The following is a 26,849-nucleotide window of genomic DNA, read 5'->3' on the forward strand; positions in this document are numbered from 1 at the left end:
TAGGAAAATAAAGGAGTGGCGATAGACGTTTTAAAAACTGAACCTCCTAAAATTTGCTGGTGATGTTGCATTAATAGTAACAGATTAAATCTAAATAACAAATCAAAAGACATAGGACTAAAAATCTACCAAAGCAAAACCTAAATATCTACCAAACGAATCTTTAGATGTAACTGAGGATATAACTCTGACAATAATAGTATTAAAAATGATTGTGCGAATGATTTTTGGGCAGTAGTGTATATTTTAGTTACTGAATTACTCGTTACTTAGACTAAAATACTAGCATTATGCGAACTAGGCTTAAGGGTACTTCCAAGAAGAACGCTCGTTTTAGACATCAGACCTTTCGATTCTGTTTTCAGGTACCTGACGCCACAGTCTATGAATGTTGATTTATATGTGTACTTATTAATTGGATGTGTTTTTCTTCTTATTGGTTTTAGCTTTGTTAAAACATTGTCAATAAGCAGCATAAGAGCTTCAGCCTGTTATCTTGTTATTTTCATGCTACACTGGCCAGTTCTAGTGCTCTGTCGGCGCGGAAAACGAGCGTTCATAATGGCCATCTCCTACCTGCCATACGGAGTCAGACAGCCTTCCCGAGAATCTGACTACCAGCTTTTCCCAGTCTTCATATTGGACGTACTTTAAGGGAGGCTTACATCCAACGACGGATAGGGCAGCTGATGATTATGATGATGATTTATACTTTTTATTATGTTTAATATATTAACACTAGGCCTGCATAGTCTTGGTTTATTAAATTATTATTAATTAGTAAATATAAGTTAGTATTAGTGAATAGTAGAGCTTTTCAAATTAGTAATCATAATTATTTAGTACCTGTTGATATATCCATATTATGCAAAGCTGGTTCTTCGCTCCACGATGACGTACTTGACCTACTTGAAGGACTCTGCTCTGATTCTTTAGATAATGATGTAATTCTTCCATGAACCGTATCAGTTGCCGGCTGACCTTTGGTTGCCATTCTTGCTCTACAAAGATCCTGATAATCCTTACTCGCTTCTGTGTCCGGTTTCGATAACCCTTGTAGTTTATCTTTCAACTTGATGTGTCTTCTAATAAGTATGAGTATAGCGGTTGCTACAATCATGGCCCCAAGGACGCCGCATACCATAAAGACGACTATGTAGAATTGAGGATATGCTTCTGGAACAACTGCTTTTTCCACATTTTCCTATAAAACGTTTAAACTTAAATGTATCAAAGATAAAAACATAAAAACGCATTTTTGTGTCAAACACAGAATTAATCTAACCTATAGGCATTTTGCATGTGAAACCTAAAGCAGAAAGCATGTGAATATTTTTGTGGCCACCAAATGTAAAATAGGTGAATATGCGAACCACATAAATCGAGAATTTAACATATGATAATATAATTCTAATATTTATACGGAATTACTATTAAACGCTAAACAACTTTAGTTTTAGTTTACAAATTACATATAATACTACGACCAAAGGAATAATTTGTAATTTATTAACTAAAACTAAAATCTCTCCATTATGTAACAGTGGCGGACTAAGGAAACATTGTAATTTCATAACATGACAAATATTTTGCGTTTGGTAATTTGGTTTCAAAGCATATAATGCTTAATGTATATAGGTATACAAGGTATAAACATAATTTATTAAAACAAATAATACGACCAAACAAATATACTCAGATTGATTAATTATACCGCCATTTTTTTTCTCACTTTTGATAAAAATTCTTCAAACTCGTCAATTAGTTTGTCATAATTAATAAAATTATTTAATAGTTAGTTAAATTCTCAGAATTTTGTTTAAATTGGGGAATGTTGCAATAATATTATTTTCCTAAATAAATATCACATGGATATACGAGAAGTAATACTTCTGTACTTATAAAAATCTTAAAGTAATACTTAATTTTTCAGTTCTGCTAGGTTTTATCTTGTTCATAACATTTAAATTTCTCTATTGAAGAGTCTACAACTACCTCGGCACCATAATAAATGAAGAATGGACCAACAACCAGGAGATTAGAGCACCATCGGAAAAGCTAGATCCACCTTCAATCGGATGGGAGCCTTCTTCAAGAGTCACAAAATCTCTCTTGATATAAAAGTAAGAATGCTGCGATGTTACGCCTTCTCTGTCCATTTTATGGTGTTGAATCGTGGACCTTAAACGAAGATATGTGCAGAAAACTGGAAGCATTTGAGATGTGGCTATATCGGAGAATTCTTAAGATACCGTGGACTGACCGAGTCACAAATGAGGAGGTCCACAGAAGAATGAATAAGAACCGAGAGGTACTGACCACCATCAAATTTGGAAAGTTACAGTTCTTTGGACATATTATGCGAAATGAATCCACGCTGCTTCAAGCCATCCTACAAGGAAAAATATTTGGAAAACGAGGTCCCGAAAGAAGAAGAACATCTTGATTGAAGAACCTCAGAATCTGGTTCAATACAACATATGTGCTGCTTTTCCGCGCTGCTGCAGATAAGATAAAGATTGCCATGATGATCGCCAACATCCGTAATGGATAGGCACATCAAGAAGAAGAATTGAAGAGAAAAATGAAAGGGGAGAAAGAATTGGTTCAGTTTGCAAACTACCAAAACATGTCTTTTGTAAATACTTACATTCTTTAAGAAAAAATCAAACAAAAAATGTACTTGGTAGCACCAAATGGAACCATTAAGAACGAAATTGACTTCATTCTAACCAACAGTAAAAGATTGCTAGAATAAAAGATGTCATTGTAATAAATACATTTCAAACAGGCAGCGATCATAGATTAATCAGAGTAAACTCAATTTAAAAGCTCTCAATTAATGGAAATCATCCTTGATAGTGCCAAAGAAATCGAAGGTCCACAACAACAAAATAAATATAGAATTAAACAACAACTGAATACAATACACAGAACTTTGTAAGACAATAACGAAAAGTATTAAGGAAGACATAATGAAATACAATGAAATAATGATAGAAAATACAATTGAAAATATAAAAAACTATAAGAAAATAAGAACATCATTAGTCATTGCGAAGAAGCAAATCGCTGCTCTAAAAAACCAAAACACAGAAATGAAATAATACAGCTAAATTCTACAGCGAACTATACAAAGCCCATGAAACACTTGAAGTAGTAACCGAGGATATGTACCAGAAGTTCTTCCGGAAGAAGTATAATCGACAATTACAAAAATGAAAAGCAAAAATAGTAAAGCAGCTGGAATAGATGGCATAACAGTGGAAGTGCTCAAATACGCTGGTAAAAAAACCTGGAAAATCTTAGCAGGCATATATACCTAAGATCAAAATGAATACCAGACCACTGGAATACAGTAAACATAATTCTCATTCATAAGAAAGGTAGCCAAGAGGATATCAAAAACTACAGACCTATAAGTCTAATACCAATCATGTACAAGATATTTAAAAAGACCATCAACAACAGATTAACAAATGCATTAGATGCTGCATAGCCAAGAGAGCAAGCTGGCTTCAGAAGTGGTTTCAGTACCAATGATGATATCCATACGCTTCGAGAAATAATGAGTAGAGCTAAAGAATATGAAATACCGCTAGCATTAATCTTCAGTGATTTCAAGAAGGCTTTCGATTCATAATATCCCAAGGCAGTAATAGAAAGTTTGACCAACCAAAGCATTGACAAACCGTACATAGAGACTTTATCAAATATATACAGACAAGCTAAAGCTGAGGTAAAAATTTATTAAAACACTACAAAATTTCCCACTACCAGAGGCGTCCGATTAGGAGACGCAGTGTCACCAAAGCTCTTTACTGCAACTCTAGAAAATATAAGCAGCAAAATGAATTGGCAGAACAAAGGCCTATCCAATGATGAAGAATTCCGTAGCCATCTAAGATTTGCTGACGACATCGTACTTATTTCCATCTGATTCCATCAGTGTATACTACCAATGATGAAATACGGCTACGAAACTTGGACCTAAAAAACGAGATAATAGCGAACTCAAAATCACTTAAGGATCAATGGAGCGATACATGCTAGATATAACAAAGAAAGATCGAAAAAGAATAGAATGGATCAGACAGAAAACCAAGGTCACTGATGTAATCCACAGAAATAAATCTTTAAAATGGCAATGGGCGGGACATTTAGTGAGAAGAACTGACAATAGATGGTCCTCTAGAATTACACTGTAGTTTCTATTTCTAAGAGGCTTTAAGAGACCAAGAAAACATCCAAATTTAAGATGGGACTATGACATAAGGAAACAAGCCTGTACAACATGGCACAGAAAAGCGAATATTAGACAATCTTCGGCAGAAATGAAGAACATCTCTGTAAGGAAGGCTGCACCATAATCGATGGAATACATTGACAATGATGGTGATGATGATGATGATATCAAGACCTACACCTATTAAAAAACTGTATCTTTGATAATTTTTGACGGATAAGTTTGTGAAATGAAAGCTATACGCGAGGAGCATGAAGGCAACTTACGTATACGTCAAGCCACATAAAAGTCACAGAGAGTTGTCGTGATTTCTCTCTTAAGTGTGATAATTCTTAAAGCAAAATGAAAGGTTACGTAAAAACGCAGTGTATTATATGCCTATTTTTCACGATCGCCTGGACATATTTTTTACCTTGTTATAAACTGATGTGCGTTTGTGTGTTTGGAGAATAATATCATTTGTAGAAATCCAAAGCCATAGGTGAATGTTTACCTTGTTTCCCACTCCAATAGCTATTATTTCTACACCAGTTGCTTGTTCAAGTTTGCTCTTCATGCTCTCCAACAATTTGCCAACTTCAGTGGCATTTAATCCTCGGCTATTTGGTAGAACTTTGAAGGCAACAGAATCGGCAAAAGTTCTGAAAATATATAATGTATTAAATATAGTGTTTTGTAAAACAAACATTTCGAAGCTGTTGGAAGAACGTATCTTACCTTCCATCTGCAAAAACTTTGGGATCTAATTTTAAGATGTTCGAAATATTCTTGATGATATTATTTCCTTGACTCCATGACGTTAAAACATTTTTGAGAGTTACATAAACATATTCAAGATCGGGATCTCGTCTCTGTTGTGGTTCCATGTCTGGATATGGATGAGCACCGCGAGGTTCCTTCTTCATCATCGATGGTAAGAGTATGTCTTTGGGTTTAATATGTGGTTCGATTTTACCTAAATAAAGAAAACTGTAGCTAATTTTTATATATAACGAGTCCTAACAACCAAATGTTTGAACAAACAAACATTTTTATTTAAATTAACGTGTATCAGCAACAAAGGCCATTGACACGGTTACAAAAGTAAGGATTACAGTATGTTAAAATAAGATTACAATATTAGCAAAATGATAAAAAAGCAATATCTATATGGCGCAGTATATCTGACAGTCGTTAAGAAACTTTATCACATCGTTTAAGTTACTATTATAACTAAGAGTGGCGGTTATGTTTTTATCCAGTTTATGTTGTTTTCGTGTGTTGGTATATAGCTGGCCCTCAACTAATATGTGCTTGACGGTGACCGTTCTTCAGAAAATAAATTGATAGTATTTAAAAAATCTTATAAGTAGGGTAGATCGTGAAATTCTTGAGAATACTCAAATACCTTCATCCTAAATATCTTAAAATTTCTTATTACCTACTGCAACATAATTCTTTTTATTTCTACAAAATATTTCCATTTTGATATTCGGCAGATATTCAATTTTGTATTTTTAATAATAACTTTTCTAACTTTGTTAATTGAACTAAATTTTTAAGTGTCAGTTAATTTGTAGTTATCAAATATATTTAGGTTGTAAAACGAACGTATTTCTTCTATTTCATACCGTATATTCATTTTACTCTTTAAAATATTATTTATATTATTATCTCTTTCAGATACTTCTTCATTAACTTCTTATTTGACTGTATTAATTTATCTTTATGTATAATATGTCGTGTTTTTATTCATAGTTCAAATCATAGTTTATTAAAAATGTATTGCACTTTTTTTTAGATTATGATTAAATCTTCTAAATAACTAGTCATATTTGTATAGTAGTTTTAGTATTATTGAGTCAGGCCCTGATCCCACCGCCATATTGTTACGATCGTTAGCCAAACCTACTGACGCCGTTTTTAATACACATGTTAATAATGCTCATAGCTTCTCCATAGATTCTAACTCGATGGGCCGTCTATAATATCAAGAGATCAGAATTACAAGCGTTAAAATGAACGAAAAAGAACTCTATTCAATTACAAGATTCTATTACAAGGTGCAGACAAAAGAAGATTAATATTTGTTTGTGAAATCATATACTTATAGGATTGGATTTACCTTTATTTTCTTTGATTTCCGTTAATGAGTCAAAAGGTGGCCCAGGTTTCTTCACATCTAATCGTTCGGGTCTTTTAAAAGCTTTATACTTCTGTAAAATTTGATTCAAGTTATTTTTGAAGAGTCGATGTTGAGGAACATTTTCTGTAACACAAATTTTTACGTAAAGCTAAATTTAAATATTAAATGAAAATATAAAGTATATAATGAACTTTTAGTTTATCATACACACCAGGGGCTGCACCTGTTCTTTCCTTTACCTTTTTGTAGATTTGTTTGTTGATTAACATAATATAAGTTTCTAAAATATATTCTAGTATTGAATATTGAAGTATTGAATTAAAAAAAAAACATTTCTTCTTGATTATGATTAAAACAAACACTGGAATAGTGGAAAGAGAGTATAAAGAAAAAATTGGTAATTTTAGATGGTGAAACGGCTGTAAACTCTATTCCTCTAGACCCAAATCCTAAACCACCCCCTAGAACTACTAAAGAAAATAAAAATTTCATTTCACCAGAGATGTTGCAAGGATGTCCTAAGGCCAAGGCAAGAAAAGTTAATAGGAAGCCGAGAGAGAAGAAGAAAAGTAGGATCCTCACAAGCACGCCTGAGAAAGATGCTCTCGAAGAAAAACGGAACCAGTTGGTTTCTTTGACAATAAAACAGGCAGTTACACGTGTTGTGGATATGGCGAGTTCTTCGAATGAAAGTGAACCAGTTTTTAATTTGGGAGATAGTGATGATAACGATGATTCTTGGATAGGACCAGTGGATGATGAAGCATTTGACTGCAATCGTGACCCTGTAGAGGGTGACTATGCTTTAGTGAGATTCAAAGAAAAGTCCAAAAATATATTTTACGTGGGACTTGTTGCAACGTACAACAATTCAGAAGTAGAGGTCAATTTTATGCGCAAAACCAACCAAATAGGTGCCTCGTGTTTTTCCAAATCCAACGCCATTTCGCAATAACAAGAGGCTGATAACATCTTACAATAAATTTGAAATAAATTTTGCTCATCTAGACGTTCGCTAATTAGCCTTTATTTGAGATATCAGATCTTATGTTTTTTTGGAAAATATATAAGTATTTTACGAAGTTATATTGACTATTTTTTTTATTTTTATTATCGACCTATGGAGTATATCATGTGTCTCACTGTGTACTGGTAACATGTCTTAATATGTGCCAGGGGTGGTACATACTGAGACATGTGCAAGTTTTTAAAGTTACATAACTTTTTTGAATTAAAACTACAGGCCTTTATATTTGTGGAAGTGATACATAAAATACCAAAAATCATTATGGCTGAAGCTGTCAGTTCTTTTCGATGATTAAAAAAATTATATCGCCAATAATTCATTTTTTGTCTCACTGTGTACCACCTTCACCTACTAGGTAGAACATTGCACCTTGGCAACGCATAATGTGGCAGCCAGGATGCATAATAGTGAGCATAACATGTATTCATTTTAATATGCATACTAATTTTTAATAGCGATTTTTAGTCTGCGCTTTGTTCTTAACGAAGTGTGACATTGGAGGGCACAAAATGTCCAGAATAGACCATTCAATTTCTTGTGAGCTTTAACATCGGAAAATATCTAAAACCCTTGCAACCCATTTACTTAATTTTTTAAAAACAAGTATGTTAGTTGTCACGGCCTGTTTCACGTTAATTATGGTTTTGCTCGATGTCTGAATATTTTCTAAAATGTTCTAAATTTATCTTTGATAATAAATATTTGTTTAGTGGCCAGTCTGTCTACAAATTGAAATATCAAAACTGGTTTCCAATTGACACAAAACTTGGATATTGAGATAAACACTGCTGCAATAATTTTTATTTAACTATAAATAAATATATAGACTTACCTTTCATATTGACAGGCTCTGACCATACAACACCTCCTTCTGAATAAACCCCTGGTCGACTTTCTTCGATATTATTCATCTGCTCGTACTCGTTGTCGTTTCTTAATTGTCTTTCTCGAAAAAATTCTGAATTAACAGGATAGCCACTGCCAGATTCGGAGTTTTCACGGTCTCCATCGTTTTCTTCATCATAATATATTCTCGATTCTGGAAAGTCTACTGGTGGACCCCACACGCTGTCGTCATCATTGTTAAAATCTTGTTCACCTACATCATCAATTTCCTTTTCTTTCTCTAGCTCTTCTCTTAATTGATCCTGTATATCTTTCTGTTTTGTTTTAGTTAAAAGAACTTCGATTAAGAGTCCTAATTTATCTCTATTTTCTGGTTGAAGCAGTTCTGCTATTTGTTCTGGTGTTACATGAAAGTCGCTTAAAAACTTTATGATTGGGTAGAATTGTTCTTGATCCTAAAAGGGCAAATTTAACTTTAAATTTAATAGTAGAATTAATAAGAAAAAGACTAAGACAAAATTATACCATTGCTTTTACTTAATGCAAGGATATCCTGGCAATTAGGACGTAAATGAGTTCAGTTTAAGACAATATAATCTGACTGTTTGCACTTCCATGACACAATTTTAACAATTATGACAAAATGAGTGTGATGAGCAAGTTCAAAACTCAAGCTCATAATTGTTAACTTATGTTGCACAAAAAATTATTTACAAAATGAACGGACCCATCTAAAGGGAAACTTGTAAACTGAGAAAAATAATTTCTTCTTCTAGTTATTCTAATCAATCTTTCTTGTCAACTTGTCTCTCCAGTTTTCCTTGTAACCTTATTCACATCAGCTTTGTTCCATCTAAGTGACCCTATACCAAAGTTATTTCTCACTTACTGGAACATAAGCATTCGTATGGGGGGATTGTTCTGATGTGGGAGATATCCTGATGATGTGGGAGATATCATGTCTTCTCCAGATGATTATATAATTCATATTTATAAGTTCCCTTAAGAATACCATATTGAGTAGTTTTATCAAATATTTCTCTCAGTATCTTTCGTTTGTAGATAGCGGGTAGATATTTTTCTATGATCCCGATAAAGGACAGATCTACTTTAGGGACGCAACTCTGTCTACGCAAGTCTTTATTTTCTCCCACATTCGTAGTTTCGGGAGAAATCATGTTAAATCATTCGCTTTCTATCAATATCACATATTCCTTTGCAATACCTTACCAGCCATGAAAAACAGTTAACGATGGAAGGAGCAGATGAGACATAGTGCCCAATGATCCTAAAGGCAGAAGAGATAATCACTTAAGCATAGCAAAAATCTGAACAGGCCGAATAAAATCTTGTAGCCTGAACATAGTATACGTCTTAACAAGTCTATGCAGAGAATAACTAGCGAAATCTTACAGTCGAATATAATGGAGAACCTACTCCAAAAATCGTTTACTCAGAAATCCCAAAGGCAATAAAACAAAGTAAACAATAGACCAGAGAAAGTAGCAAATAACAAGCCTTTTCGTGAAAATCTTTGATATAGGTATCTAACAACTACTTTTGATAAATTTACTGATAACAATATGTAATAAACAAAACACGCAAAAGATCAAACGTCATTTTTACGTACAAATAATGTAAAATCGCTATTTGATTTTAAATACTACAGGTGAAGACCGGTAAATTATATAGAAAAGTGACACAATTTTACTGAAAAAGCATAGAGAATACTTTAAAAGAAAAGTCTGTCACGTTATTTTTGTTAATTTGCAAAAACTTTTCTAAAAATGAATAAAAAACTTTAATTTCTCGTGATAATAGGGAAAATACCACATGTATTCAGCCAAAAATTTTTAAGAAGTTTCACTTAAAAGTTATTGCAAAATTGAAATTGTATATCCCAAAAAACTTTTATCTACAACGTTATTATGTGTAAACTATTGGGTCTACGAACAACTAGAACAAACATCCCAACAAGTAAACCAAGGCGATATACTAGTCGTGATGGGCGATATGGACGCTAAAGTTGGAGAAGACAATATTAACTTAGGAACCAAAATAAACAAACATGGCCTGGGAGTGATAAATAAAAACGGAGAGCGTTTTACAAATTTTTGTTCCAATCATAGCTTAGTTATGGTAAAACCATATTCCCACATAAAAATATCCACAAGGTTACATGGACTGCACCTGGCCATACAAGAGAAAATCAAATAGACCACATCGCTATATCAAAAAGATGGAGATCATCTCTTCTTGATGTACGTAATAAAAGAGGAGCAGATATCGCAAGTGACCATCATCTCGTAATCGGTAGCATTAAAACCAAGATGGAACAAAATCACGTGAAACACCAACAGACCAACATACAATCTAGACAAATTAAAAACGGCTTCAGGACGAAACATGTTTAGGGAGGAACTCAAACTCAAAACAAGAGAATGTGAAGTAAACAGCTAGGAAGATTTGGCAGATATTTTGACAGAAATAGCTGAAGATAAACTGGGTAAAAAAGAGGAACATAGATAAGAATGGATGTCAGATGAAACTCGAAATCTTATCGAGGAAAGAAAACAGCAAAAGAAAGATATTTTGCAAGCAAGAACTGTAGAAGAAGGAGCGAACCTACAACAAGAATATGAAACAATAAATAAAGCAGTTAAAAGATGTGCCAGAAGAGACAAAAGAAGGTGGGCTGAAGAACTGGCAAAACAACCTGAAACAGCTGCACAACACAACAGATCTAGAGAACTATACCAAATTACTAGACGACTAACAAAAAATGGGCCCAACTGTGGCTGTGCAAAATTCAGCTTGTTCGAATGATTTTTAGAGGTTGAATGGCATTTTCGTCTCTGACGACTAGAGTATACATAAATTATTGAAAAACACCCCAAAATTTACAACTTTACAACTTTACAAAGACAGAAATACAACTAGTTTTTTAAAAAATATCTTACTAGTCAGAAATGGGATACGCCATAACCTTTATACTAATATAAAAAGACAATTGGACTACAGTGTATCCAATTTTCTCAAGGCAGTAAAAATTAGGAGATATAAAGAATCTCCAAATACAGATATGTAAAGAATATGGTAATAATACACACTTATATATTGGAAGAAATGAAGAATCTTCAAAGATAGATGTTTAAAGAATATGGTGATCATACACGGTTATATAATCAACTTACCTCGATTGCTACAGAATTTTGAAATAATTCACTTTCAGATAAATCGTCATCATATCCTGGAACTTGTTTACTGTGCTTTCTGTGACTTCGAGGAAAACGCTGCTGTAGAGGAAGTGTGCGTTTCATTTGAGGAATCCATGTGCGTTTAACCAGTGCGTAGTCTGCGTAGGGATCAGGCATATCCACTAAAATTTTTTATATTATTAAATTTGGTATTTACATAATCTTTGTCGTAAAAGTTTTTGTGGGTAAAATAAAAACAAAAGGATAAGTTCCGTTCCAGATAAAGAAACAATTAATAATCCTGGCTATATTTTATCAATGATGATATGTAGATCCAAAACATGGGGTTGTCCAAACCTTTTACTCGCGTTTAAAGGAAGATCCTGAGAGTAATGTTGGTGATACCTGTGATAATCATATCTGTGAAAGGAGAAACAACTATAAAGTATATTATAACGAATACTAATACATATCCGATGAAAAAGGCGTAGCATATCTCAATTATATAAATAGACTGAGATGGATATGACATCCATCTCGATCACAACAGAACAATCTTCCCAGACCAATCTTTATCTACAGTCCGGGAGACGTAGACACAGAGGTATGTTAAAAATGAGATGAAAGAAGGAAAAAGAAAAATTGGAGCAACGAACAGAAAGCAATTATTAAGGAATAGGTAGAAGACGATTTCGATGAAGATTTGAGGAGCTGAAACATCAATTTTAAGACTATAGCACTAATAATAATAATAATGCAGTATCTTTCCTATTGGATACTGCATGACCCAATTGAAGCATTAGAAATTTGGATACATAGGTGAATGTTTAAGATTCCTTGGACATCACACATATCTAACAAGTAAGAATTGACAAGAGTCAACAGAAGATTTGCTAAAGACTGCTAAATGTAGGAATATGTCTCATTTCGGGGAAAGGAGATAGATATGAAATACTTTAGCTGATTCTCGAGGAAATATTGAAAGTCTTAGGCAAAAAACACGCTTCTTGCATATAGTCCTATAGTGATCGTCAACGTAAGATCATTTTGATTTGAAACAAAAAAGACGAAGATCTACTAGAGATTTTCTTAGAGTATCGACTACAAAAAGGAAAAATCAAAAATAGAATCAATGCCTTAGTTTTCATTTTCGAACTTTCTATAAAATTGCTCAGAACACCTTGATCATGTCGTAATCACAATATTTCTCCCTTTTTCTTCTGTCTCTTTATCTATCGCCCTTCTTTTCCTTATTCTATAAATTTTCCGATATAGCCTCTCCTTGTTGCTACACCTTGCCACTTCATCTAACCTAAGGACCTTCTCTTCCTCTCGAGTATTTTTATAGTCGCCATTATATTATTATATACTGATTTCTTCTCTTATCACTTGATCGCAAAATATGACAACTTGCTCTGATACTACTCTTCCAAACAGATCAATTGAACTACCTCTAAACTAGGTATTCAAATGTTTTTTCTTCTTCTTCGGTTTTCTCATTATAAGGTTGCCGTTTTCTTCCTTCACAACACTCTATTCTCCCAGTCATCTTTTCTGAAGTCTCTATCTATCATAAAATTTCTTGTGTACTTTTTCCATCCTGTAGCAGGTCTTTTTCTTCTTAGTTTTCCCAGCGGGTCCCAATCCAATATTTTGTTCTGCAGATGATTGAACATTCTACTTCCATTCTGTTCCATATATCCTTTGGTCTTATTCTTTCCTCTTTGTGATTTGTAAACATCGTCTAATAAAGTCCAATTTAACTGTTCTTATTTTATTTCGTATTGCTGTTATGATTGGTCATACTTTTGTTTCTTCTTTCTGTGTATGAGCGGTCAAATCATCTCCTCAGGTCTTTCAGGCACGAGTTCTGGCGTCTTCCAACTGATCTTTTGCCCTGCGTCAATATGATTTTGAGTGATTTATATCTTTTACCTCTCAACACATGAACCAAGTATTGTATTTTTCTTTTTTTATTATTATTATGTTTTTTGTTTTCTTTTGTAAGAGTATTGTTCCATATCACTCCATGGAGTGTTTTCATGCCATTACCAGTCAATTTCGTATTTACAGGTTCTAAAAACTAAACTTTTCGACGGTCTAGAAGATTTGTCCCTTATTTAAAGATGTGGTTTATACAGGATGGAGCTCCGCCTCATTGTCCTTTAATAAATAATACGGAACTATCTTGTAGCATTTGAAATTTATTGAAATACCTTCGTATATGTGTTAATTGAAATCCCCTTATATATGCATCAGAATAACGAGGAGTTTTTTCAGTGTTTCTTAGTTCGTATCCTTCAATTTAAAACCAATATAATCTTTCGTTCTTTTTAGGTCGCCGCCATCGATCATAAATTATTTTATTGTTTATTTATGTCACAGGCGCAAAATCTTCGATACTTCTTTGTTCAAACCGCCCAATATTGCGTTTTCAAATTAATCTACGTCTTAATTTTCGTTGTGTTTTGTTTATTTTAGCGTTTTGCTTATTCTAGTTTATGCCACATCAATTTTTTAAGATAATTTCGTCACTTTCGTTGTAGCCGCGGTGAAGAGCGGCCAGCGTTATGTCCAAATTCACCCATCGAATTTGTGGTTTTCTGTTTTTGGTCCCTTTTTATGGAAATATGTAGCAGTGAAAAGTAGCAGTTTGTGGCAGTTAATGCTTCAATTAATGTTTTTAGTGAGGATTGGAAGAATCGTCGTTTCCATCCTCGGTTTGTTTCTCCCTGTTTGTCATCCAAGGCTTTTTGGCAGTTTGGAGATGGATTTGTTCGTGTGTTCGTTACGCAGAGAGTGGAGCCCAGGTCTACCCCCAGTTAGTTGCAGTTATGGTTCCAGAACATTCAAAGTGTGATTTGGTGAATTAAGGTAACTTTTGTTTCAAATTTTAAAGTAAAGACAGACATTTTTTAAATAATATTTTGCTTTCATACAGGATAAAAAATTGTGATATTTAAAGTAGTAAATTTTATGGTTTGACTTTAGCTGTCATTTTATTTGATTAGTTTTGTTTTAAATTTAATGTTAACATATGACAGCTAGGTTTGTTGTTTTCGATAGTTATTTGTTTTGTTTGTTTTAAAGAAAGGTTAATCCCTGTGCGATAACACTTGTAAGTTTATGTAGTATCTCCAACTCCTGGAGTTTGTAAACGGATGACATGTAAGTTTTTTCTGTATTTTTTTTTAATTGTGACTATTAATATAGTGTTTTTATATTGTCTATTTTGTAACTGTTTGTGGTGACACAAAAATAAATGTTAAATTTTGTTTCTTAACATTTTGTTTATTCCTTTTTTTAATTAACCCTTTTTTTGAGTTTTTATTTGAAAAAGATATGTTTTTTTATGTTTAGTAATTATATCTCCAGTTACAACTAGCTGGTTGTAATAGGTATAATTAGGCACCTCAAGTGGCGCCCTATATTAAATTTCTTGAGGTGTTTCCTGTTTTTTTTTTTGTTTCTGTTTGTCCCAAGAGATTTATGATCCTTTATTTCATTTTTCTGTAATTGTCCCAATCCAAACCCCCTTGTCTTTTACTTATCCACGACCTTAGCTCTCCAACTAACCCCTGAGTGTCCGTTCGCACAAGTAGCGTTTATTTTGCTTACCCTATCTCCACCCCCATAGTTTCTATTCCCCAATCTTCTACCCCCAAAATCTTACCCTATGGTAGGCAAAATATTTCGTTACAATCTAGATCAGCAATTTTGTCATCGTTGGATTGGCAGAGGTAGTGAAGTTCCGTGGAATCGTCAATTACTATGGTATAGTTTATTTTTATGAACGAGAGAGTAATTAGCATAATTTTAACTGGTAGCTCCGACCACTCCATGGGCGTGCTCAAGATTAATTGAAAAATTACTTTGAATAATTGTAAAAAATAAATGAATTATTTCAGTGTTATAAAGTGTTATGTGTATGTAAACAAAAGTGACCTCTTTTATCACACACTATATTAGAACTGACTGGCCTACATTAAAAAGGGTTTTAAAAAATTCACATTTTTTTTAATTTTTAAAAATTACAAAAGAGAAAAAGAGTTTTTAAAACCGTCTAAGGTATGTTAAATAGATGAATAAAAATATTAATATAAAACTTACAGCTACTTGTTACAAATCCAAATCAGATTCAGAAGATGAACTTTCAGAACCAAGATTTATAATAACTGGCTCGATCATTTTATCAGTAATATTGTCCAGCTTCCACATTTTTTCCTCTTCATTAATAGTGTGATTTACTGCCTTTTCCCAGTTTTCAGGTTTTACATTATTTACGGCCTCCAAAAACAACTGTTTAACATCATGAATTTTAAAAGTGGTATTTTTTCTTGAAACTTCACTCTTTATCTGTGCCCATACCAGTTCAATCGGGTTTAATTCACAATGATATGGTGGGGATCTAAGTACTGTCATTCCACGATTTTTGGCAATTTCATCAATTTCGTATTTTTTAAATTTTTCTTTATGAAGGGCACACAACGAATAAAGTTCCTTCCTTATAGATCCGGGATGGTATGTAATATTTTTTGAACTCAGCCAATTCTGCAACTCTTTTTTTAACCACTTGGTTGTGGGCAGTCCTTCTATAAGTCTGGAGTGATAATTTGCATTATCCATTACTATTACACAGTTCTTAGGAAGAAGATCTATCATTTGTTCGAACCATTCTTGAAAGACATCAGCGTTCATGTCTTCATGGTAGTCACCGGTACGAGTTGATTCAAAAGTTAATAAACCACCTTCAACAAAACCGTCTGAACTGCCAATGTGTACTATTATCAGCCTGCGTCCCTTTCCTGATGGTGGGTTTAAACCAGTAGATAAGTTATTTACAAAAGCGTGCCTTTGACTTGTAACAGTTTCATCCTGCCAAAATTTATTTGGTGTATGACCCTCGTTGATCCATGTTTCATCAAGATAAAATATTTTTCTTTTTTGGTTTCTCATTTCCTTTATGGTTCTTAGAAAATGTCTTCTCCATATGACAATATCGCTTCTTTCTAATAAAATAGACTTTCTGGGATTCCAGAAGTCTATTTTATCAGCGGAAGCCTATTTCTTTTAAAAGTTTCCATAACGTACTTCGACTCATTTCTGGGTAATCCTTATCATCTCGAACTGAGACAAGAACTTTATCCAATGTTGGAAATTCTTGTCTAAAGAAGAATTCATGCACTTTCCGTCGAAGTCCTTCTTTAAAATGATATTCTATTTGAAATTTTGGTTTCCCTGGAGCATTACGTGGCATTTGAAAACTACCACATTTCTCTTCTTTAATAACTCTGTAAATCGTAGATTTCCCAACACCAAGTGTACTGCTAACTAACTCAATGGTCTCATCAACACTTTCACATAAACGTTTGTCTGTAAATAATTTAAAACAATTAAATATTAATGTTTTTTCATTAACTGTTAGAGGACCAATTTTTCGGCGTTTACACGGCACTTCCAAATTTTCCATAACACTAGTATACACAATAAACTGCACCTTGCAACTGAAGTACCTACTTTTAGTGAACTGTTAAGAATTTTGAATACGCCACTTGGACCTTCCTATATACAAAATGGAAAAACCCACTATCACATTTTCTGTGGAATAAGTTTAGAAGGTAATTTATCTAGTCAATTACTGTCGTAGATTCCTGGAATTAAAGAATTAAATGTTTGATTGTTGAAACCCTTACTTCGTGGAATGCACTCATTTCAGATAAAATAAAACGTTTTATTTTATCTAAAGAATTAAACTTTATTTTGCAAATAGGCAAAGAATTAAACTTTATTTTGCAAATAGATAAAATAAAACGTTTTATTTTATCTAAAGAATTAAACTTTATTTTGCAAATAGGTAGGTACTTATTAAACTTTTATTGGTTATATATAATAACCAATAAAATAAACATCTTACATTTCTTGCAAATTCATTAGTACCTGTTAACCTCCATCACTCCGACACTGGCAACCTTATTTAGGGATTAGTAACCCTCACAACTATTGTATTCTATTCTGCTCCAACCTTTATACCTGGTGGTCATACTCAATTTAAAATTGTTTTCCTATATACTTCTGTAAACTTGTTGACAAATATCTGTTTTTCATTGAGTCACCCGTATCAACAGTTTAGGGATTTGCATACATAATTTATTGTTTTATTACTCTCTCATACATAAAAATACACTATAGCAAATAGTAAAGTCCGCTAATTTTATTACCAATCAGCCAAGCATATTTTTTAAAGTTGGAAGATCGTTTAACGAATCTATCGAATAACTTTCAAATGCTCTGTCCAAGTCGATAAAGGTCGTATGTGTTTCAATATTTTTCTCTTCGTGCTCTTCTATCACTTGTCTGTGATAGAAAAAAAAACTAAGACAAGTAATAGTATTCAAATGTTTATGATTGATGATGGGAAACGAAGAAAGATTTGTAAGCGATAATCGACATCGAGCTGCTGATAACTCGAGCTGCCACATACATAATAGTTCCCACAGAAATAGTTTACACTGAAATACTTACAGTCAACGGCATTTGGTGCTAGAATCTTTTGACGAATTTCTTCTTGTGAGTAGGAGTTAGCTGGCGGATAGAAGACTTCATCTGCGTAAGCTGCATGTGGATCTTCGGCGCTTGGAGTATATCTAATAATAGCTACCTCTTGAGGATCCAATTCAACTTGCCCTTCTAGTACTTTAAGGGCGCCTTCTAAGTCATTATCGGCCAAGTGTGAGCATGAGTCCGGTTCGAAAGTTAGGCTAAAACAATAAATTCAGAACATTTAATATAAAGTAATTACTATTTTAATGGGAATAAGCCACAATTAAAGTTTAAACAAATTACAAGTGTTTTTTATAAAAATTAGTACAAAGTTTCATTCCAGCCTGAGATCTTGTAGAAGGTAGAATTAAGTTTAGGCTGTGTCGGCGAAATTAGGGAATTAAGGGGAAGAAATTGAGTTTTAGTTAAGTTATGGGGTTATTTTGTTATTTTATGTTATAAATACATTTTATATTAAGTTACTTTAAAAATTTTGGGAAAGAAAAAAAAGTTTATTTTTACCTTATTTCGATAAGTTACGCCATTTGACAAATTTATAGAATGTATGCTTTTTTTACCCTTTCATGCGTTTTATTTCTTGTAAAATTCCTTAATCTAACTAATAATTTACCTAATATTTAGCTTCCATTTACGTTTTAAAATATCATAATATGTCCAAGGTCGAAGTGAAACATAATATCAGTTTTTTGTGAGACTTTTGCTCTTTTTTGTTAATTCCTGTTTATTTCAATATCCTAAAAAACCTTTTCAAGTGGGGGAAAAACATAGAGTAAATAAAAGTCATGAATGTGTTGCTTGTGTGAGTCCATTTCAAAAGGTAAAAGAAATAATAAATTAGACTTACTCACAATCAATTTAATTTAACTATCAGACGACCGGTTTCGCTTTCTACAATATGCAAAGCATCTTCAGGTCACGATACAAAGTTAAATAAATGCTGAAAATAATAAACCCATATTAGGGTGTTGTCTAATAAAGATAAAACAAAGATAGGTGATATAAATTATATAAATTACAGTAATTATGCCAATATTACATGTCTGTGGTTTTTCAAAATGAATAAAATGTTTAAGCAGACAAGGTAAGACCCACAAATTGGTAAAATAGTCTATTAAACTGTAATGAATTAATAAATAAACAAATAAATAAAACATTACTTACATGCCGGTACTCTATTAATTAATGGTTGAAAGAACATGGTTCAAACTATCTTGTATTGTTGATTGGAGAACTCAAGTCAACTATTGTAATTGTTTAACAGTAAACGGGAAAGTTCTTGAGGAGACAGATTTTATCCAATGAAGCAGAGATAGGTAAATGTAATTGTTTGTTTGATGAAAGTAATGTTCTATACCATTAAGTTCTTTAAAGTTATTTATATTTATTCTGGAGATATATTTATGAAATGTGTGTTATTTATTGAGATATTTATTTTTGTTTTGGAAAGTGACAGTTGTGAGACAATGAATAAGAATAGATGTACAAATTGTGTGGGTGTGCAATTATATCAGCTTGTAATTATCAAATTTCTTTGATAAAGTTATGTTGCAATATGTGGCAAATTGTTGTAAAGTCCAATATATAAAGATAAAAATTAAAATCGAGACACTTTAAGACACACAGAAAACACACAGAAAACACTTTAAAAAACGGGGGGACGAAACAGACATTAAATTTAAAAAGGGGAGGATTTTAGTTCATTACAGTTTAATAGACTATTTTACCAATTTGTGGGTCTTACCTTGTCTGCTTAAACATTTTATTCATTTTGAAAAACCACAGACATGTAATATTGGCATAATTACTGTAATTTATATCACCTATCTTTGTTTTATCTTTATTAGACAACACCCTAATATGGGTTTATTATTTTCAGCATTTATTTAACTTTGTATCGTGACCTGAAGATGCTTTGCATATTGTAGAAAGCGAAACCGGTCGTCTGATAGTTAAATTAAATTGATTGTGAGTAAGTCTAATTTATTATTTCTTTTACCTTTAGTAAATAAAAGGTTTGTGTTTTTTAGCTGGACAACCTCGGTACTGCAGTTAACTTCAATTTAATTTGGGGATCAATTTGGAAAGAATTTTTTATTTGTTTTGGTTGGCATTTTCGTTTAGCGATTTCTTCCCCCAGAATTCAATCTGAATTCCAGACCTGATGAGCATCTCTCTCTTTGTATGACCACGACGTGATACAGGAGATTGGACTGGGCCATTTGAGAGTTTCTCGTTCCTCGTTATGCAACCCCGGAATCGAGAATCCTACAGGAACACATCACCAGTTTCACTATAACGTTACTATAATATTGTTGTATATTCATTAGTCACATTAATACTATTGTTACCGAATATATTGGTCCTAGACGGTAAACGGTTGTGAGTACATAATTCGGTTTCCGGAATTCAATTTTTAATATTTTTTTGTCATTAACTTATACTTATTTGTATGCCATATTTGTACTAAGGCAAATCACAGAAAAGGTCATTGAGTACAATAAATCAGCATATCTATGTTTTATAGACCTGACAAAGGCTTTTGATTGCATCCAAGTCGAAGACGTCTTACACCTACTGTATAAAAGAAACATACCAATCAATATTATACAAACCATCGAAAACATCTACTTACATAATCGAATACAGGAAAAGGTAAATGGAAAAATCCATAAGGAAAATAAATTCCTGCAGCTGGCTGTATACCATGTATCACAAAAAGAGGTTTAAATCTTTGTATGTAGGTACATTTAAAAAACCCTTAGAAGGGCTACATCAAAATAACAAACGTTTTCGGAATAATAATTCTATCATCAGGTTAAAAGCAGGTTAACATGCCTGAGCCACCAAAATATTAGGGTAAAACCCTTTACAAAAATTAAAGTTACCAAAAAATGTACATGTTGTTGTTAAAAATGAATGATGTTTAATATTTTATTAGATTTAACTTCAGGCAACATATAACCATGCCATAGCATCTTACTTTCTTTAGGATTCTTCATATCCCGTGTGTTAAACTCCATTCGCTTAGCTCGGACAAATTCTGACAGATTCATTGTCGGAAACCTACAACACAACAATTCCTACTTCTCAGTATTAATAGCTCAAGTATCCTGCTATTACAGACTTCTTTCTTTAAAAAAAGAAGAATTATTCTAAATAGTCGAAGTGTATACTAAACCCATCAAATTTTGGGTAGTATATATTTAAAAAATATATATTTAGTTGTTATAATTTAACATAACTATTTATTATATGGTGCAGATAAATAAATATTGATTGTCGGTAATTCGCAAAGTTCTATTTTATTTACTATTTAGTTTGTTTACTATTAATATTGTCTATGAGTACGGGTGCTTGGTTGTATAGTAATTTCCAGCCACTTTTAGTCTGTCAAAAAGTAACTAACTTCGCAAAAAAATAATTACTAAATTCACTAGACAGTTCGGACTGGGATTAGCGAACCGAGTTTACTTTTATTTCTTTAAGTTTGTTATTGTCCTGTTTAATATTGTACTGTCTTTTGCAGGCAAGCAAATTGGCCGATTCCATCCTTGAGTCTTCTAGTGTTTACTCTCATGCATTGTCTCTTTGTTTCATTTAGACACGCATTTTTATTATTCCCTTATTCCTATTTTACATTGACACAAATTTTGTTATATAGTCTAATGATATTTATATAAACCAGCCTCAAAGCCTTAATATAATGTAGTAAAATCAACAATAATAAAGAAAGAAATAAAGGAAGAAAGAAAAAAAATAGCCACATATCAAGAACACGTCATTGATAATTAAAAGAATAACATTTCACATCATAGACATATAATAGAAATAACTGACGCAAAGCAGTCCTGACCTTCCCATCGGCCATTTAGGTCACGTGGTAAATAAACCCGCCCATTAGGGGAACGGGCATGTATTGCCGCGCTCAGTCTATTTGTATTATATGTCTATTCATTACATAAACTAACTCTAACCTGTCGGACGTGTACGAACTCATCACTATATAGCCCCCCATAAAATTATTAGACCCTCGGAGATATAGTAAACTGATCACCGGCATCCTTTGGAGATTGGTAAACTCATCACCGGGATTTTTGCCTGGTTTCTAATGCGAAAGATTGCCTCTTACCTGTTCTACTTCTCGTTTATGTGATAATTTAATAAATTCAGAAATTATTTTAAGCGAGTTGCTTTAAAATTTAACTGAGATATTAATATGTCTCACGGTGTGACCTATTAGACGTATCTGCCAATCTAAATTGTTTTGAAATCTAAAAATTTATTTACATAGGATTTCGATAGTGAACTTTAAAATGAAAATATTTGTCAACATGTGCTATTTTTGTTTATATCGGAAGTAGTCCCAACTTTGTTATTTGATTTTCGTTGCATTTTTATATTTCTCATTAAATTCTAGAAATAATTTGTTAAGCATACATTCGGTCTAAGTCATACTGTTTTGGCGTTAATTAACTATCTTGAAAATAATAGACGATTTTGGACATTAAGTAAATATAAAATGTCTAAAAAATAGGAAAAGGTAAAAACTTGAGTGTGCTATTAGTGCATTGAAGTAGAAGGAAACTTAATTTTTTACACGTGCAAAGCTTTACATTTTATGGCATCATTGGCGGAGATTTTTAAATTTGAAGTAATCAGCAATGCATTTATTGTGACAGAATGCATCAAAATGCTTAAGTACAGTTTCCTGTACTTTATCTTTCAATGTGCAAAGATCCCACAATTAGAGTGCTTTTAAAAGCAATTTTTTTACATTTTTTGGTTAGTTTTCGCCATTATTTGTAGGAGTCAGATGAGTTGTTCATATCATTTTATAAACATCATGACAAGTAACCTCAATTAGTGTAAGATACAAAATAATTTTTATTCTGTAATTTGTACTAATTTTGTTTATCGTAGCACCCTAATGATGCAAATAAAGATTTGCGAAAGCTTGGTAGACTAAAAAGAGTACTTATCCTATCTTCAGCTACACACCCAAATAGTTGTTTTTTGTAGTCTAACTGATCAGCGTTGACTACAAGAGTTTATCGCTTTTTCAGTATATATATATATATATATATATATATATATATATATATATATATATATATATATATATATATATATATATATATATATTCTCTAGTTCTGAATGATCTAGAACTTCAATCATCAGAATCAGATATTAGTATTCTTCAGTCATTTACGCGGTTCGTTAAACAACATGAATTTTATTAAGACTTGAGAATATCCACAATTCATTTTTTTGACAAACCGCGTATACAACTAAAAAAATTTAATATTTGATCATTATATTCTAGGTTTTAGATCATTCAAAACTTTTTATGTAACATAATTATTTTATATAACAAAATTAATAAAACTAAAAATAAAAAGGTTTCACATATGGTGCCGACTTAATTGGATACCCTGTATATATATATATATATATATATATATATATATATATATATATATATATATATATATATATAACAATGTGACTTTAACAATTTAATTAGAAATCTCAAAATGTAATATCAGAAAAGATAATCTACAGCAACAAAGTAATATTATGCCTTGCCTACAAGAAACATCTTATACAGTTAACTTAAAGGACGCTGACTTACGCTGATTTTTTCTGTTTGATCAGAATGATTCGCGAAAACTAGTGCGAAACAACTAAACAAAAACGGTATAAAATTTTTACTCACCAGTTATATGACATTTAGCCTTACACCCTTTCATCGCACAAGTCCACAAAAGGCAATTCGATTTTTTTAGAGTATTTCGCAATTGAAATTTGAAATTATTGATAACCATTATATTTTGTCCGCGTTGGCTCAGGACGTAATCAATTAGCAGTTCACTATCCATGTTGAAGAAACAATGGCAAATGAAGAGAAATTTTTCTTTTCGCGTGATTTTAGGTAGCTATCAATAGAATTTTTTTGAATTCCCAAATAAAAACCAATAAATTGCAGTTGCATTTAAGACATCTGGGTTTGGATTATTCTGTGAAATTACCAAAAACTCCGGGGTGCAGGTAGGCCAGTGATCAGTTTACCAATCTCTTAGGGTCTATTTTGAAAACCCTACTTTTATGGCGGTGATGAGTTTGTACTATGTACGAGGGTATTTATGGTAATTGGTGATGAGTTTACGTGTACCCAACCTGTCAATAATTTATTTACCGCCAATTTACAGAAGATCATAATATTTACAGGTTATATCTTTTTATATTTCTTTTGTTTTATTACAGGATTTCCGGGGTGAAAGCTAAATCATTGAATATTATAAAATCATATAATAAACTTTTAAATGCAAATATTGTGGTTTTATTCTCGAACAATATAAAATATTCAGCGACATTCTGAGTGAGACGCGAAGAGTATATACCGGCAAAACAAAAATTAAGCAATGAGAAATCATTAAATTACATATCAGAAAAATGCTGACTTTTGTCAAAAGCACTAGAATCATTGGCGGGGTTTGTTAAAAAGACATGGCTTGATACAAAAAACCCATAACTAAGTGCCAGAGACTATGTGATATTTCGTCTAATTTGCAGAACTACGATCAAATGACCTAAAAAAGTTAATTGCCAAAAATGTTGTTGTATTTTCTCTTTAATTTTGAACATAAATATGCTACTTACTCATGCCTTACTGCGTATAGCATAGCCTGTAATCGACATTGAGTGTAGCCATGACTCCATCTGTATCCTAGTGCAAACAACCTGCGCAGTTCATGGCTAAGTTCGTGCAAGCTTTCTCGTTCCAATGGATATCTAGAAAGATAATATAAACATTGATTATTTACGTTAAAAATTTACCCACAACTTGTCTTTGTCTAATCAAAAAATTCCTTACCTAAACAGATCATCTTCGTCAATATCTCCTATAGTTCGCAAGCACCTTCCAAATGCTTGATCTGTGAAGCGGAAAAATATATAATTATGTACCCAAGTGCAATGTATAATCAAATACATAAAACCAAACAGGTGTTTGGAGCTGGCAAAATGAATACATTGGTATTTACTGGATTTAATGAAAATAAGCAACAAGTTTAATTAAAAACATATTATATTTGACGGTTTTTTAGAATGATTTTGCGAGGGAGGAAATTGAAACTCCAAAAATAACCTATTTTTAATTAAAATTGAAGTTATTTCCATTCAATAATATAGATAACATGGAAAAAAATATAGAAGGTAAACCAGTGCAAACCTGTATGTTTGAGTTTGGAAATTCAACAAATCATTGTTCGATTAGCATCATTAGTCCTTAAAAAGAATAAAAATAAAGGTATGATTTCCACTCTTTAGGATGATGACGTTAATGATCCAAGATTGAAACAAAATAAACCAGAGATTATCATATATTATAACAAAATGAAAGGATGAGTTGACGTTTCTAATACATCGCTTCTCAGTTCCAGAATGTTATCAGCCGTTGATCGATTTTATCTAAATCCATTTTGCTCAGTAAGCAATAATCAATTGTTTTCCAATGTCCACATAATATAGACATTGTAACCAATTTTGCACATGGAATTATTGCAGTTATAAGTAATTGATATTGGCCTATATGATTCCAGACTATATCGTGAATTTTAGACTTTTAAAAGAGATAGGACGTGGGAATTAGTCTATATCAAAGGAATACGCTGTTGCATCCATTTGAAATTAAATACATATCAAGTAAATGATATTTGGTTGATTCCAGAAGATGTTTTAGAAATATGGTTATTATATCACCATATGGGTTCAGGACAAGAACCTTTAAGCCTTGAAAATGCATTAAGTTCTTGAAATGTAAGGCGACTATTAATTGCTACATTAGGATTTTCATTATTAATAAGAGTATAGGTTTCATACTCTACTACATACAGGAAAATATGGTCTCGGCCAAAGAAATGAAAGAGGCGATCGGCTGTTGCAATTTTACCAGGAAAATAATTTTATAATTAAAAACACATTTTATCAACTACCAAGAAGACGAGTATACACGTGGAAATCTCCTGGAGACACTAAAGACCATATTATACGAAATCAAATAGATTATATAACCATAAAGAACAGATATAAAAACAATCGAATCCGTGAAAACGTATTCAGGAGCAGATATATGGTCAGACCACAATCCAGTAGTGGCACAACATCAGGTAGAAACAAGCATTCAGGCAAATCTTAAAAAACTTGAAAAGATAGAGAAGATACCAGAACTAGACATTAATAAACACTGGGCCATTATTAAAAAGAACGTGCTGGATCCCGCTAAAAATATTCTGAAGAGAGAAAAACCAAAGAAACAGAAAGAATGGATGAGTGACCAAATTTTGTTATTGATGAATTCTCGAAGACTATCGAAAGGCAAAAATGAAGCAGTATGAAACAGTATAAGCAAATTAACACAGAGATCAAAAGAAAAATCCACGACGCTAAAAAACAATGGTTACAAGACAAATGTAAGGAGATTGAAAACTTGGAAGCCAAATATGATTCGTTCTATCTTCACAAGAAAGTTAAAGAAATGATCAACAATAGAAACAGGAAGTAGACAGTACTCATAGACCAACAAGGGAACATGATAATGGAAACAGAGGAGAAACTAAAACAGACGATCAAAGGCAGCCTCCTTGTGATAATTTTCCAGAGGAGACAGGTCCAGAAATAAGCAAAGAAGAAGTAATGCAAGCGGTGAAGTCATCAAAGAATAGCAAAGCTTCAGGACCAGACGAGCTACCAGTGGATATACTAAAGTTAATAGACGAAGATCGAACCCACTAATTTAACAAGATTTATGAAAACAGTATAATTCCTGAAGAATGGCTAAGATCAAC

General features: G+C 32.4%; 1 protein-coding gene across 4 annotated transcripts in view; it reads right to left on the reverse strand.

Annotated features, from left to right (window-relative positions):
- IA-2 (tyrosine phosphatase IA-2) overlaps positions 1-26,849 on the reverse strand; it is a 91,520-nt gene that overhangs the window by 12,889 nt on the left and 51,782 nt on the right. For 3 of the 4 annotated variants that reach the window (XM_072532344.1, XM_072532347.1, XM_072532346.1), the window contains exons 4-12: positions 24,878-24,938; positions 24,664-24,795; positions 17,964-18,199; positions 11,439-11,623; positions 8,231-8,699; positions 6,351-6,494; positions 4,964-5,201; positions 4,659-4,887; positions 847-1,204 (exon numbers count right to left, since the gene is read on the reverse strand). In XM_072532344.1, the coding sequence (XP_072388445.1) occupies positions 847-1,204; positions 4,659-4,887; positions 4,964-5,201; positions 6,351-6,494; positions 8,231-8,699; positions 11,439-11,623; positions 17,964-18,199; positions 24,664-24,795; positions 24,878-24,938 (2,052 nt within the window). The remainder of the gene's footprint in view (positions 1-846; positions 1,205-4,658; positions 4,888-4,963; positions 5,202-6,350; positions 6,495-8,230; positions 8,700-11,438; positions 11,624-17,963; positions 18,200-24,663; positions 24,796-24,877; positions 24,939-26,849) is intronic. The other variant, XM_072532348.1, reaches the window with a different exon arrangement.

The sequence above is a fragment of the Diabrotica undecimpunctata genome, chromosome 5 (assembly GCF_040954645.1).
Source record: "Diabrotica undecimpunctata isolate CICGRU chromosome 5, icDiaUnde3, whole genome shotgun sequence".
NCBI classification, from domain to species: Eukaryota; Metazoa; Arthropoda; class Insecta; order Coleoptera; family Chrysomelidae; genus Diabrotica; species Diabrotica undecimpunctata.